The following is a 16,600-nucleotide window of genomic DNA, read 5'->3' as shown; positions in this document are numbered from 1 at the left end:
CGGCGCATCCAGGCAAGAAAATCCGGGAGTTTGAACCTGCATTTCCATTAACTCAGCCTCAGCCCCGGCTAATCCTCAGCACTGAAGGCAAGGAGGCTAATTAATGACAAGCTTTTACAGTCAAGACCAGCGATAATTGCTTTGGTGGCCTTTATGATTACAAGATAAAAATGGACCGGGCCTGACATAAGAGCCACTGTGTACACTGCAAGACAGGAGGAAATTAAGAGCTGGCTAGCTGAATACGGAGCAGAAAATTACTAATAGAGGAGAGATAATGAATAGGCCGGCTAGGCATTCATGGGGAAAAATCCATTTTGTTACCACGCGAAATTAGGTGGTGGAAAGGAGTTTGCTAATTGTTCTCGTCTTGTAGCAACCAGGACTGAGGCAGGGGCGTGCTTTTCAATTCATTTCCCTGGTAATTGTGAAAGGGGGAATGCAGGCCAAATGAGTCTTGCTGCAATTTGCGCGCCTGGTCTTTTCATTTTCATGTTGCGTTTTTAATTGTTGCTAATATAGCTTATAATGAAGCTAATGATGGGAAATTATTGTACAACTTTTTAGCTCATGGAGACGAGTGAAATGCACTAGAAGGATTCTCTCCTATTGCTACAAAAATAATAGTAATCTGAAGGAGTTTGGAACTATCGGGGTTTTTTTTTTAAGCCGCTTCCCTCTACACCAGACAAAAGGAAGGATCGCCACCTACTTTTTTTCTCTTTTTTTCTCCTGTGTTTTATTTTTCACTAAGAAAAAAAACAATACCGGATTTTCTCTCGCTGCGCCTCTCGCAGCGCCTGGCGCTCGCTGCGGTGCGCGGGGGGTGCGGAGCCGCGGGGCGCTCCGCGGTGCTTGCGCGCATCCAGCGCCTCCGCCTCTCGGTAGTTAAGGGCGAGCCGCCGGAGGGGAGGGCACGGAGCGGGGCACGGCGGCGGTCCCGTCCGTGCCCCTCTGTTCGCCTCCCTCCCCGGCCGAAAGTTAGGGCTGCCGGGTGTTCCCCCCGACGGGATTCCCCCTCCGCGCTGCTCCGTGACCGCGCAACTCAGGCGCTGCCTCTCTCTCCTCCCCTGCAGAAAAGCAACGTCCCGCCGCTCGCGCAGCGCGGGGAAGAGGCAGAGTCCGCGAAATTCCTCCTCCTCACCCTCCTCTCCCTCGCCTGCATCGCCGGGGTCCTGGCGGCGTCGGGGGTCGCCTACTGCCTCCGCCACCGCGCCCACCACCGCCTGAAGGAGAAGCTCTCTGCCCTGGGGGCTGACGCCGGCTCCGATGCGCCCGCTGCTTACCAGGTAAGGACCGAGCTCTCCTCCTCCGGCCCTGCCCCGCTGCCCGGCAGACCCCCGGGGGGACCCTGCTCGCCTTGGGAGTCGCGGGGGTGGGTTTGTTTCCGACGCTTTCCCCCCGCCCCCGTTCCATTCATAGTCCCGAGGATTCGGTGTAGCAGCTTTTTACTACTGGCTATTAATCTTGGCTATTCTGTAGATGCAGTAAATTCGCGCTTAATTAGAAACATTAAAGAAAAAAAAAAAAAGAAAAAAAGCAGCCCTCGCCATTGAAATTCTCAGAAAAATAACATTAATATCCATAATCTGTCACCCCTGCCACTATTAATAACGAAAAATCTTTAACATTTATGAGGAATGGATTGCACGGTTATCTGAAGATGTCTCTCTTTTTGAGTAATCGACTTCTTCAGGGTCTGATATGAAAAGAGCCTTTGACCCGATCTGTTGCCATCTTGTGCCATTATTCAGATAAAATGAAATCTAATGCTGATAGATGGGAGGTAAACCAGGACTGGTTCTAGGAGAACAATGATAGCAGATGTGTATCCAGTAATGCTGGAGGACTGCACTCAGCTTCTCAGAAATAAATCAGAAACCTCAAGCCTTCTCTTTCAGTTTCAAAAGTGTTGGGTGGAGAGACACTGAATCTTCCTGAAGTTTGTTTTAGATCATATGGCACTTATTTCTTGGTGTGCTATTGGTGTGGTAGTGCATGTGTTATGGTCATATATCAGACAGCCGTGGTCTGCTATCCAAAAATATTTGGAGTGTGACCAGGAAAAAGAATCTGAGAATGTGTAAACATTGTCTCTGTAGTATCTCTGTCTGTTGTGCACCCATAGGGCCTCACTAATGGCACTTTTCTGTCAAGTTTTATTTTACTTTCTTGTCCTGCTTAGGATCAGACATTCTAGCCTTTCTGTATCCTGGAGCTGAGATAGATTCAAATTGGCAGCTGAGAGTCTTATGGGAATAAACTCAAATTTCCTCACAAAGTTTGGGTCTGTCTGTACCTCTTAGATGTTAAAGATGTAATGTATTAAGTATATCTCCACAGGCTGGGTCTAGAGAGAATTAAGTACAGAATGATAAATATTAATGTTTCTGTAACAATTAGTGTCTTCAGGAATGGTTTTGGTTTTTACTTAAAAAAAATGTTTACTTTAAAAAAAAATCTTTAAATTACATCTTTGTATTTAATGACTTCCAAAACAAGACAGAGTGAGAGCAAGAACATTTCCTGTAAAAAAAAAAAAAAAAAAAAGGAGTGTTCTCTGGGATAAAGTGTGAACAAAACAGCAGTTTATCAGTTTTGTTGGCCAGTGAGACTGTGGCCATAAATATTTTTGTTTGATTTTAATAGGTGACTTGCTGTTGGCTTATTTAAAGCACAGAAGCAATAGGTAGGCTTTTTTTCTTTCATTAATTGTGAATACAGGAATTCTTAATTTTTTTGAAAAGCCCTCCAGGTTCCAAAACTACACTTGAAACTGAATTTGTGATAATTAACAGGACAATCTTCCTACTGACAGCTCTAATTAATAGTATCTGTAATTAAAATCGTGCCCTTCCAGCAGGAAAATTGTTTGAATTTCTTGGAGTGACCTTTTTTGCCATTTCTCCTGGGAGTGTAGTGGTTGATATTGATTTTATAATGAGCTCGGTTTGTTTAATAAGAATCTGTAATCCAGACACTGAATGAAATGTGTGCTTCCTTTTTTCTTCACAGATTTATATATATTTTTAAATATTCATATTTAGATCTGAGAATGACATTTTCTGTTTTAAAAACAACAACAACAATGCTTCAAGGTTGCTGCTCAGTTTTTCAATTGCAAGACTGTATTAATATTCTTTGTTCCTGACCTCTGGGCCTAGTCCTAACCACCTGACTTCTTAAACAGTTCCATTGGGTTTTCAGGAGAACTGTAGTCATGAGTGGGAGGAAAAACGTTTTTCCTTAAAAACAAAGGTTTCTAAGAGCTTGGCTCTCCTCCCATGGAAGTAAATGGGAATTCTGCCATTTGTTTCAATGGCAGCAGTAGGAAGCCCTAGTATAGGCAGACAAAATGCTCAGGCAGTTCTGATGCTGCTAAGTAGTATTTTATCAAAATGAATCACTGAGGCTGGGTCTGTATATAATAAACTATTCACATGGATTTGGAGAGAAATAGGATTGAGCCTATTCGCTTTGTCAGAATCGCCTTATGTTGAGCTGTGTTAAATGTAATGGATATCTGGTGTGATGTGTGCTTTGGATAACATCAATTAGGTCCCAGAAAGGCATCCACTATCTTTTTCCTCATCTTCTCTTGTAGGGAAATAGTGCAACCTGTATTTGTATGGGGGAAGGAAAGAAGCAGGCAGCTTTCAAAGCTGTACCTACTTGGTTCTCCTCTGTTATATGTTTCCCAAGTAGCCACTCAGTTAACTCAATGTTTTTTAAAAATATGGAATATTTCAGGGGCTGCTGCCACGAGGCTTTAAAGCACGGTACTCGTGTTGCTGCTTACAGCTGACATGACAATTCAAATTTATTTTTCTTTTATTTGAACGGGGAGAAATTGGTCGGTATAAAAGGGCCTTGTGGCCCAATATGATTCAGAGAAAACACAGAAATATCACTTTGATTCACATGCTTCTCCAAATGTCAGTGGTTTATATCTTCACATAAACAACACTGACCTAAATTTTCAGCATTTAGCAGAAGCATTTTTCATCCTAACCCAGTTCAGCCAGGAGAGTTCATTCAGGGTTTTACTCCTTCCTTACTCATCCTGTGAACTTTGAAGAGTTTTTCCCATGGCTATTTTTTGGGTGGGCTTGGGTTTTTTTTTTCCTTCCCTTTCTGGTTTGTGCAGTGAAATGCCACCTTGAGAAGGGGAAAACAGACAAACCATATTATCAGGGAAATAGCAGGTTGGCTGCTAAGTCTCCCCCAGTGCTGGAGGCGTAGCACTTGTCATGCTACATCACCCTCCCTCAGGCATGAGCACTCCTTACACTTAGCTACTAACACAAGTATTTCTTGTGTAACTGCGTGAAGAAGGGACATGTCTTGGGCAGGACAGCCAGTACTGTATAAAAGTTGAAGCAGGCAAATTAAATCACTGCAGTGCTCCTGATAAGCTGCCAAACCTGGTTATTCAGGTGCTGGGTAAGGCAAGCAGCTGGCCCTCCAAGTGTTGAAGCAGGGAAACCCTATTGAAAGACTAAGTAACAGGAGGAAGGATAGATACACAATTGCAACTTCAGTTATCTTTGAATCACTAAACAACAAAATTATAGGCTGGTTTAATTAGACAGTAGCTGAGGAGGTATTCAAAATTAATGGAAATAGTGTGGCTTGTAAAATGTTACGTTTTGTACATAAAGGCGGACAGTTTTTGTGTCTCTCACAAGCACATCTCCTGTCCTTTCAAACCACACGTGTAATGATTAGATAAGTCAGTGTTAGCATTCAGGGATGACTAAAAAGAGGCTCTTGGTGCCTCCACGGAGCCCCAGCGCATGCGTGCACCTGCACCCCTGTTTTTAATTGTTGCTGCCGTTGCTTTGATCTTCTTTGAAAAGCAAGTTTAGCATTCTGCAAGCCCACTCTGGTCCAGGAGATTAGGGCAGAAGCGTTTTAGGAATTTTCAGCAGACACTCTTTGATTTATTTCACAGCACTGAGCAGATTTTCTTCATGCACTTTGAAGACTTTAGAACATAACCCAGGGAAAAACGGGCATTCAGGCATCAGGAGCGAGCAGCAAACAGGGCCACTAAGTGCACATCTTACTTGTCACTGCTCCCATTAGTGAGCAATTTATTAATGTAATGAGTGTGTGGTAGTGACTGCTACGATTTAGGGATGCTCTGTTTGATTTGGGGTGATGTATTTGTGAGTCCAGCTGAACCCTGGCTTTTGACCCGTGCGGGGAACGCTGGGGTGTGCATGTTAAATCAGCAGCATATTTTATACTTTGCACTGCAGAACTTTCCTATGAGCATGGTCTTCTGCATCACTGACACTGCTCAGGAAAACCTTGTCCATAATGGAATTAAAAGGCAAAAGTTAAAATGCTCTGAAGCTGGCTTCAGCAAGCTCACCTTTTAATATTTTATGTCAATAACATTCTTTTTAATTTTCCTTCATCTCAGCCAAAAGGACTCCCTTTAAAAAGTGAGGAGGAAAAGACCAAACAGTTTACAATGAAGCTCTTTCTTAAACTGCCTGAAGTATTCAAGGTTACATGCAGATGTATTACATCATCAGCTGTTTTAAAAACTTGTCCAATTAACTTGATTTGGCAGGCATATAATTGTAAATTATATGTTAAATTCTACATTATTACATGTATTGTATTATGTATAAATTATATATTCCTTTGTCAAATACAGTCTTATTAATTACATGATCCTGCTGGATTCAAAGCCCCAAAGAACTTCTCTGTGCTCTTACAGATTTGATCCCGCTGGTATTTTTTATTGGAGATGTTAAGAACACACTATTTGCAACAATTACAATAAATATTTTGCTGCAAATATTTTAAAAGGCTCCAACTGAAAGAATCTGCTGGAGACAAACCCTCTACTTAACCATCATGCGTGGTTTGTGTATTTAAATACAGATAACTCATTACGTCTAATATGGCTTAATATTTTACACTCTAGACTGAAATTCAAAAGCCAACTTGTTATTATAATATTAGACCTTAATGGTATGGTAATAGTGTATATCAACTCCTTAGAAACTGTGATTTTGTGGACAAAGTAAAACAGGAACTGGGGGGCGGAGAGGAAAATTTTGCTGTTCTTATTCATCAAGTTCTCAGTAATATTCCAATTAACATCACGCTTAGTACTAAGGAAAGCTGGTAAATTGGGGATCATCCATATCATAAAGTATATGTCCTTCTGTCTTTATAAAACTTAATTTTCAAGGACCCTCATACACTTAAACACAAAGATATCACTGAGGATGAGGTTATTCAGTGCATGAGTATTTAGTAAACATTTCAGAAGGAATACATTTTGTAAGGATTTTGGATAGATGAAATTTTTGCCTTAAGGCAGAACACTGTGAAGGGCTCGCTTGTGTTCTCTTCTGGGAAAACAAAGGGCATAATGCATTTTTAATCTTTTCTTTTCCTGTGTCCTTATTTAAAGAGGCAAAAAGAAATTATCTCATGACTATAAAGCTACAGGACAAACTGTAATTGTTTGTGATAAAGCATACAAGGCGTGGTATATGAATTAGAATAGTTGTTCTTGTCTGTTTACGTCTGCTTTTTGTGTATTATGTGAACAATTTCATCTCTTTGATTAGCATTTTGTCTCAGAATAAATTCTCAGGAACCTGCAGATACTTTGTACGTACAGTAGTTACATAAACCACTGTACTTGAAGGTGAGACAGTTTTCACAGTGTACAAAATATGTGTGACTACACAGAATTCACATTAGTCACACATAGCAATTCTGGGAGAGGAAAAGAAGGGAGGAGTGTTTCAAGGTAATTAGAAGAAGAGTTTGCCTTGTGTTCAAACACTTCATTGAAGTCAGACAGTGGATGGCCAAAGCAGAATGAAGCAAAACAGGATGTGTACAAATCTGGATTTAACTTTTAGTCAATTTTTTATCTGATTTGTGTTCAGAGCTAGCCACAATTCCTGTGGTGTAGTGGACCCTGTTTTTCCCTAACCTTGCTTCCTGTGGTAGCCATAAAATTTAGTTAAATGGTAGCAGTGTTTAAAATAGCATTACAAAATACTGTATGAATTTATAAATCAGCAGAAATTTATCAAACTTGCTTGGACAATAAATCAGGATACAAATAAATAGGGGTGTACTTGCTAACACAGCATTTAAAATCAACTTCAAAATACTGCTCAGTGAGAAGTGCCCGTTTAAGGGCTGGAGCTTGATGGCAGAGATTTCAGAGGGCACTTCTGGAAGTCTTTATTTGAGCTTGTGGTGTGTGTCTCGATGAGCAGGGCTCTCCTGTCACCTCCTGTCCCTGCTCTTCCCCTCTGCTCCAGCACACACAGCCCAGCTGAGGGGCAGCCCTGGGGGAGCCACAGGCCATAGGAAAGGGACTTACTGGGCTTGGTACTGATGGCTCTCCCCCAGCCTTTTCCCCTCTACATTAATAACTTCTGTGAATTGCTCAGTGCTGGAGAAATGGACTAGCCCTTACTAAAGAACGTTCACCTTCACAGCCCAGACCCTGGGCTGCTGCAGCAGTGGCAGTGCAGCAACACCTAGGAGTAAAATACTCCTTACATTAGAGCGGGCAGGTGAGAGAAAGGTTTTCTGCAAGTGTGGAAGGAAAACGAACATATAGCAAGTCCTGGAGTGCTTGGATGAGAAGATGCCATGCAGGTCTATATTTTCATTAAAAGACTATTTTTTTCAAGTAGTTGTCCATTTTTCTGGGTAGGACTAGTTCAAAGTGGCAGAGTGATTGTGCTGGTTTTGCTGACCCTCTCCTCTTAGCCAACTTTGTTTATTTTTCAAAAGTACGATGTTTGAGCTTGGTGTTTAGTGAAACAAGGACAAACATGCCCCAAGCATCCCACAGTATAATTTCTGTGTATCTAGGATGTAAGAAAATGCTAAGTAAAAATAGTAGGAGGTGAAATTAATTTAGTGACTCATTTTTAATTACTGGGAAATCCAGAGTCCTTACCCAAACAGGCATTTCTTAGAAAATGTGCTGGAGGTGCTCTGGACTCACAGGCTGTATCTTGCCTGGTAAATTAAACTGGTAAATATTTCAAATGGTCCTGGCACTATTTCAGGTCGGGCCACCCAACTTTCTCCGGTTTCTTAGCAGAATAAGCACAAACAATGAAAAATAAATAAATTAATTCAACAAACAGTTTTTATTAATAATTTGGCTGTAGCCACCTGGTTTTAGAGGGTGAGAAATATTGTTGCTTTATCTGCCATAACTCCCTGTCCTGGACCACCAAGGTCCAGGCTCCTGCTCCCGAGGGCCCAGCTCCTGAGCATTCTACTCCTGCTTCAGAGCTCCTTTCACCCATCCCTGTAGTGCCACAGGCTGTTTGCCAGCTGAGCGTGGGCTGGTTCTGGATAAGTACAATGGATTGTCTCCCCCTGGTAAATTGATTATGTCCCAGTGCCTGTACATTATAAAGAAGCCAAAGATAACCACAGCCTTGCCTAATGGGCTGGAGAGTATTTGATTTGCAGTCCCAGGCCGTACATCATCTCAAGTGTCCCAATCTCTTTCTGGAATAACTATACTGTCTTCAGTGCCTTTTTTTTTTCCACCCCTGTGTAATGTAGAGGATAATCAGGCCTGTCTTTCCTACACACTTCTACCCTTTTTTCAGTTTTAGGATTTTCCTTTTTCTTTTGCAGTAGCTCTGTTATCATGTTTCAGATTTGACACATTTTTCTATTGTATATTCTCTGAATGCTCAGCAGCTAACACTGCAATCTGGCTTGCTGATCCTTTCATATTCCTCCAGAGTGCTGCACTAGAAGGAAAAAATACTAAGTTTTTAACTGGAAAGTTTTGGGATTTTTTTTTGAAGGATAAATCTTATACCAGGGCCTCTGAAAGGGAGTAGAAATAATTTTGTGTACATAAAGAACTGTGGTAGATGATGTTTGTCAGTTCTTGTAGGACCATGTTGCCTGTGAGCAGGAACAGGTTGCAGTTTATTCTGTGAAGCCTGTAAGGTATATAAAAGCATTTTTCCTACTGCTTTCTTCTTGGTACATCTGTTCCTCCTGCACACCAGTCTCACAGGGTGGGCAGTGGAAGAGGAACGGGGAATGTGTCATTTCCTTTCTCCTCCGCACGTGCAGGGAGGCTGTGCTGTGCTTGGCCAGGTGGGCAGAGCAGGTCTGTGTCCTGCCCAAAACAGCAACATCTTACCTCCAAGGGTCCTTGTCCCTCCTGCACTGTGTGCTTCACCTCTGGGAAGGGTTTGAGGCTGACCACAGTCACCTGAGGTTTTACCCTGGTGAGCCCATATGGGCTTGGCTGCTTTGTGGGACGCATGAACAAAAGTGAGTCTCAAATCCTCAACTTTCCTCTGCCTGTAGTCCTGTAGGGACTGTTGTAGGGAAGTTGCCAAGTGGGATATTCAGAGCAGACTGATAGTTTTGCTTGTTCTATTGTGATATAAGCTATAAGACAAGTTTGGTTTGAGCAGGCTGGAGCTTTCCTGGGGCCATTGCTGCTCCAGTCTTCGTAAGGGCACAAGTGGGATGTGTCATCCCAAACAGCCTCATGAGTGTGTGTGACATGTGAGGGCAAGGAGATCCATGCAAGGCCTGTGTGCTGAGCTACAACAAGTCAGACATTGAGGGTGTGATTTGTGTTGGCTGGACAAGAGGCCCAGTTTCATTTCTCTCAACAGAATAAAAGCTTTTGCTCCAGGGATGGGGGCCTTCTATCCAAGATATTTTCTTTCTTTTTAATTTCATGCACAACAGAGATCTAAATTATTTCTAGCAGTTTAAAGAACTGTAAAAGATAATCTGAGTGATTTAATGCACACCAGTGAGGCATGATAAAGGACTGAGTTCACCTGACTTCTTTGTTCTGTGTTTTTTTCTGTTATGTGTTCTAGTGTCTAATAACATCAGTGTCTGTCCCTGGACCTGAATTCAATTGGGGCATTACTGCAGCTCTTCCCATTCCAGTTCAGGCTCTCAGTTTTCATCACTTGTATTCTCAGCAAACAACCAAACCAAGACTGAAGAAGGGAGACTATAAAAGGATGTTCCTAAAACTTAAATCCTTCAAAGAAACAAAATTAATTTGGAGGGTTAGAGAGAATAGCTATTGAATAGGAGAAAATCAAATTTAGTGTAAGTGGCTTATCCAGATGAGAAAATCCATGAGGTTTTCTCTAGCTTTGTTGACCCGTTTCTGTACTTTTTGCTAAAGACAAATGAGTGGTGTTTTATTGATGGTTGTTTGGGATGACTGCATCCTGAACAAGCACAGATTTTGACCAGGGCAATAGGTTTTTTTAAATTTTTAATCTTTCATATTGATAAAACCCTGTTGAATTTCAGTGCAGTTTTTATTTTTCTGTTTTCCTCTCTAGCTGACATAGTTGCAGGCTTCTTGATGATTCCAGGTTTTTCCTTTTACATAGGGCGGCTGTTGTTTTGCAGAACCACGTTCTGGCAGCCTCTCAAGAGATCTCAGAAACGGCTGATCTTGCCCTCCAAAGTGAGAACAGCTCAACATTATCCTGATAAAACTCACTTTTGGTACTGGGATTACATGCTTAGCTTGGCTGATTAAAATCACTCTTTTTCCCCTCGTCAAGTGCTGCCTTGACCTCGGGGGCCATGTGCACTCCATGCAGGTTGGAAGCCCTGTCCTTGGTCATGCTGACAGCAGCAGAGGTGCCTGGTTTGATGTGGGCTGCACTAGAGCCCCAAGGACCAACACCACTCATTTATTTTCTGCTACTGCTGGTCTCCACATCCCCCTGGTCTTCAGAAGTGTATTGGGGAGAGCATTCACGTGTTGGAAACATACTGATCTTTCCCGCTAACTACTAAGAAAAGAACAAGGGAAAGATGCAAAGGTAAAATTCACTATGTTGGTGCCTTTCTGACAGTGTGGGGAAAAGAAACTTGGATTACCTTTTCTCAGCTTCTCAACTGGAGTTCATTCTGGGAGAGAAAAATGCCTTGAGTGGAGTGAAATGGTGTGATTTGCTGGAAGAGGTTTTGCTGCAGTGGCTCACAGCACAAGGTGCCAGTGGCTGGCTATTTACATCAGATAGCAGGAGAAATGTGATGGAGCTGAATGTATTTTTGGGAGCAAAACAATGTACACATAGAAATTTATCTTATATAGGGAAATTATGTCATACATCTCCCTCTGTACTGTATAATAACATGGGAATTTGAGCATGTAAATTCTGTTTATTGTCACCCTCAAGAACAAGATAAAGAGCTGTAGTTCCTAGTTAACCTCACTGGAAAGCACTTGGGTGTGAAGCTAAAACATACATAAAGGTTGCCTAGCAAGCTGTTCCAAATTTCAGCTTCTTTTTGGAGGTCTGGGTCAACCCAATTGCTCTGCAGGCATTGTTAACTAAGAATTTTGTTTGCTTCTTTGAGGGCTTTAGAAGTTAATTAAGTATAAATCAATGCTCAAGGCTTCTGTGAGTTCTGGTCACTCCATTGCTAAAGGGACAACACAAATGGAGGGAGCAAGGAAAATGTGACAAGAATGATTAAGGGCATGGAAAATTCATATGAAGAGAGATTGAAAAGACAGACATTTCTTCTAAAACAGTAACAAGTAGTAGTATAGAAAAGAAGAAAAAGAGGTACATAAAATGAGAAACTGAAGAAAGAGTAAAACTTTGGCCAAGCACCAGGGCAAAGATTTTCAGTTATATTAAGTATGTAAAATAAAAGACTAATAGAAGAAAAGCTGTCAGCAGAATACAACTTCAACAAGCAACACTTTCTGCAGAATGTTGTTGATGCACAAGTTGTTAACAGGAATCTCAAAAACTAAAGGAGCTACATGAGGAAAAAATATTCTGTGATAAAACAGCTAATAATGTTTCATCAGATGCCTGTAGCTTCATGCCCCAGGTCTTAAAATAATCCGAATGTGAAGTGGGACCATTTAAGAAATAGGCCTACTTTGAACTTGTCCTGTGCTGCTCTCATGGTGCATCTTGCAGACGGACTGGTGCTTGGTGGAGAGGTCCAAGGCAGAGTAGTGACCTTCTGTACTTGTATGGGTTGGGAAAAGAAAATGCAGGAAGCTGAGTAATGGCCAGGGAAGTTCTTTGAAGTGTTTTGAATGCAGACACACACATTTACCCCTTGCTGCTGCTGCAGGGTATTTAGTGGAACTGGTGCCACAGGACAGGTCAGGGAGAGCAGAGAGGGCTGCAGCTCTCTTCTGGCCAGGCACTCTCAGGGCACAACCCTGATCCAGCTGAGAGCACAGCTGTACAGAGAGATATGAGAGAGCCCAAGAGAAATTGTGCATTTTTGCTGTTGTTGCTGTCTTCTCCAAAATATGATGTTTCTGTGTACCTCTGACCACCAGTACCAAGTATTAAATCCCCGTTAGTTTTTCCAGTATCTCCAATGACACCAATACAGTGAAAGTGTAGAAATATTGACCATTTTTTAATCCTTGAAGGCTTTTGTGATGTGATAGAAAGAACATCTGTACTCAGAGACACGAGGAAACTCATACATATTATTTTTTTCCATCATTTAGTAGGGTTTCTCTGTATTACCAAAGATTTGGCTCTTAATAACCTATTGTGACTTAGCAGCTTTGTTCTTTATAGATCCTTTTTTAACACTTGTGCACTAAATTTGCATTTGTTCTTCCTAGCAGAGCTGAAGAGGAATTTATTTTTTTTTCAGTTGAGAATGGGTAAAAAGCAGTGAGTTTAGTTTTCAGATCAGGAGGGGGTAATGACTGGCAATTTTGACTGTCATGATTGATGATGTTATAAAAAAAAAGTTTGTCACTGATGGCCATCTTTGGTAAATACTTCCTTTATCCTTGCATCACCTCTGGTGTATAGCTGCCTTTTGTGGAGAAAAAAATAAAGTATTTGAGATTTTTAGGACTTTTCCCATTTCTCTGACTGCTTTTAGAAACTCTGTTACCATTAGTGCAGTTACACAGACTTAGGGAGAAGCAATACTAATCTTTACAGTGGGATAAAATAACATTTTTAGACATAAACTAGTGGCTATTTTGTTTCTCTCCAGGCTGGAAGTGCACGCTGAGTCCTGCTGGCTGCTGGGAATTCTTATTTCTCGCAGAAATGATCTCCAGTTTTCAGTCCTGCAGGGCAATAAAATAGTGGACTACACAGCCTTAATGTATAGCTTTCCTGAGAAACTACAGCTGTCTTGGGACTGCATTTTTTGCCTACTTTGGGCCCCAGGCAACTATAAACGCTGGGAGTGAAAAAGGAAACATTTGTGGCAGTTATCTTTAAGAGCACTGGCTGGAAGCTGGTCAGGCTTTGGGTTGGTTAGACAAAGTCAAAATACACCATGTCGTTCTGCAGGGCCTTTCAGGTTAATTCAATTGTTGCTATGGTTTATTTGTAACCCATCCTGTGCTGTGTGGCTCTCGCTGTGCCAGTGGTGAATCTTCTGTGCCAATTCATATTAAGGAGCAGCTGTGCCCTCATGAGCATGTATTAGACTTAGTTAAGAGGAGCAAAACATGGCAAAGGTGAAGTTTGTTTTACATGTTATTTTTTTATCTCTCTGGTTACTCCTTTAAGAAATCTTTCCTCTTCCAGCTGCACACTTGCCATATACTTATATACTTGTAAAACATTACATGCAGGCACAGCAGAAATGTGGAAATGCACTTTAGAAACCAACATAGGTTTAAACCATTTTTTATTTTTTATTATTTTTCCCTGGCAGGTAGGTCAATCTGATAACCCATCACTACCAGAATTGCACTTGTCTGAACTGCAAGGCCAGTAAAACTCTGACATTGTCAGGAACAACCTGAGAAAAAAAAAAAAAATGGGTGTTTTTACACCAGTGGATATCAGGTGACTTCAGGTACACAGTTTGCAGATGTATCCTATTTGAAACAGACACTGATTTCCTTGGAGTCATCCAGGTAGTGCCTTTAACTTCTTAGGGAAGCCAGCACGTTATCATCATGCAGGGAAGATACTCTTTCAAATCAGTCTAAAGAATCGTGACCTTTCTTTGTGTATCTCTTGTTTGTGAAGACCAGGGTGCTGCAGTCCTGTTTAGTCCAGAATCTGTTTCACAAAACTTTTAGAAATAAAGGCTCTAAACTGCCATACTAACGCAGTTCCAGTCAATGGACTTTTGTATTTTTGTATGGGAAAACATTCCCCAGCTGAATAACCTAAATATGGTCTTCAAATATCACTGACCCTCTGGAAAGCAAAGAATTATTCCCAGCAATAATCCAATAATCCATGCTTTCCTGGCGCGGATTGCAGGCCAATAATATCATTATTTCAGAGAAATATCATTAGACCTGTGCTGTCGTGTCTTCCTTGGCAGTGTGAGCCATGTAGGAGATACCTGCTTCCTTCAGGAGCTTCTGGACTATTCAGGTTGCTTCACCATTGATGAGAGGTTGCTGAAATAATTAAAGTAAAAATACTTTCTCAAGCTGTATTGCATAGACAGCACCTTTGGTTCTGTGCAAGCAAGAAATTTTCCTGTCTGCTGGACACCTGCAGATGTGTACAAGACCATGATGGCTTTTCATTTGATTTGGTAGGAGAAGACTGCAAATGTTTGAATTTAAAGAGAGGGAATAAAACAAAGAAATTGAAGAAATTTAAGAAAAAAAGGAAAGTAATTTTCCATTTAAAGTTAGCCATGTTTCCTTTGTCTTTCCATTTCTGCATGGCCTCGACATTCTTTGTATACATAATTACATAATTCTGAGTCATCACTAGGAAACATACACAATGCAAAAATAATTGAAATTTTAAGTTTCACAGGCCTAAATCAAAATTGAGGTCTTGTTAGAAGAACGATTCTCAAGCCTGTGTTTGGCTGTGATGCTTTCAAAAAGAAACAGCATCCCTGGGTTTTAGATCATTTAAAAATCAAGCAAAGCAACCCCCCACCCCTTCTCAAGGTTCAGAGTTATATTCAGATATTCAGAGTGTGGTACAGAGGGCAGATAGTGAACTGAACTGGACACATGAAGGCTGCATTGACAATCAAAGAAATATATTTTACTTTCTTCTTTTTTTCTCTCTTTTTTTTATTTCTGTTCCTCCCAAGATCTGTCACATACAAGTCTAGATAAAAATGAATTGTCCAGAGTATGGATGTGTAATGACACGTTTGATGCTGTGTCTTTCAAAATATTACTCTCAAACATTTTTCCAATATATCCCTTTATCCCTTTTCTGAAGGGACACAGATATCAGATACAGTTGCCTTTTCTGACAAGAATAGAAAATATAAATGTAAATATTCCACGTATGTAAACAGCTCTTTTATTCCTGGACAAAATGTATGCTAAAATTAAGCTAAAGCTTGAAAGTATATTTCAATAACTCAAAAATAAATGGTAATAAAGCTGTAATTATCCCCAAAGCTACAAATACAGTAAATAAGTTAAAGTTAAATTTATAGCACCTGCAAGCTTATCAAGTATGCAAAAGCAAAACAAAGGCAACCAAATGACTTTAGCTTCACCCTGTAGTAACACTAAGCAAATTTAGTTAGAGAATAATGATGTTTATAGTTGTAGATTCATTTGTTTTAAAAAAAGAGCTTATCTTATTTTTTCCTTTTTTAAATCTCATTGTCTTATGACTGCATCCATCCCAGAACAGTGAAATCCAGGCTGTACGTGCAGACCTCTGCTCATCCTGTGAAAGATACCTCCTGAAAAGGAGAATGAGACTACTGTTAAATTAAATGTATTAAAGCTGAGGGAAAAAAAAAAGAAAAAAAAAAAAAAAGGCATTTTAAAAGTCTTATTCCTCTATACCTAGCATATAGATTATGTATATTCTTAATCTTCATTATAACTTTTATTAAAAGGTGTAGTCTTGAATCACTTAGAATTAAGTGTCAGCATTTTAATTTAAAATTTCTGCTAAATATGTTCCTTTCACGTATAAAATTAACACAGTGTTCTTGTGATCATGCCTGCTTAGGCAGATTTGTTTCTTGATTGATAGAATATTAGGCAGGTCAGGTTGGAAGGGCTTGGTGTACACTCGGCTATCACTTTTAATAAACAGTAATTTCTTTGTTTAGTGTCTCTGCATTTTCTTAATAGTTATCCATGGAAAGCTTTATTCTCTCTTATATTTTGCTAATTCTAGAATAATTGTGCCACATTTGTTTCTGGACTAACTCAAATGATTTCCATTTTAATTTGCTTAACAAAAAATTCTTTAAGGCGTGGAAATGTTAGTCCTATTTCCTGGACTTAATTTTTGGTTTTGTGTAAATTTTGGCATCAATTACAATATAGATTATTTTCATTTATATATAATAATGAAATTATATTTCTCTTTCTAAATAAACTGAAAAGTTGACATTTCCCTCACATCCCAGATCTCCTGTTGGTCAGATCTGAGGTGACAGTGGCTGGGGAAGAAGAGCAGTGTTTTAGATACAAAGCTATTTTCATTTGCTGTGGACTGAACATTTATCATACATCTGGTACCAGCTAGAAGAGAATGATTCATGTGCTGTGGTCACTGGCTGGACTTGGAATACCTGAAGGTATTGCTTAGAGAATGTGCATTATGTATTTGAACATCCTCTCTGGAGGCAGCTTTGAGGTGGAATG

At 40.5% G+C, this 16,600-nt stretch overlaps 1 protein-coding gene across 1 annotated transcript in view; it reads left to right on the top strand.

The window, feature by feature from the left end:
- Positions 1 to 16,600, top strand: part of PTPRN2 (protein tyrosine phosphatase receptor type N2) — a 564,688-nt gene that overhangs the window by 462,390 nt on the left and 85,698 nt on the right. Inside the window, exon 13 of the mRNA XM_015651707.1 lies at positions 1,077 to 1,289. Coding sequence (XP_015507193.1) covers positions 1,077 to 1,289 — 213 coding nt within the window. The remainder of the gene's footprint in view (positions 1 to 1,076; positions 1,290 to 16,600) is intronic.

This window comes from Parus major, chromosome 2 (assembly GCF_001522545.3).
Source record: "Parus major isolate Abel chromosome 2, Parus_major1.1, whole genome shotgun sequence".
In the NCBI taxonomy this organism is placed as follows: Eukaryota; Metazoa; Chordata; class Aves; order Passeriformes; family Paridae; genus Parus; species Parus major.
Note: the sequence above shows the minus strand (reverse complement) of the source record. Positions and strands in the feature narration are given on the sequence as shown.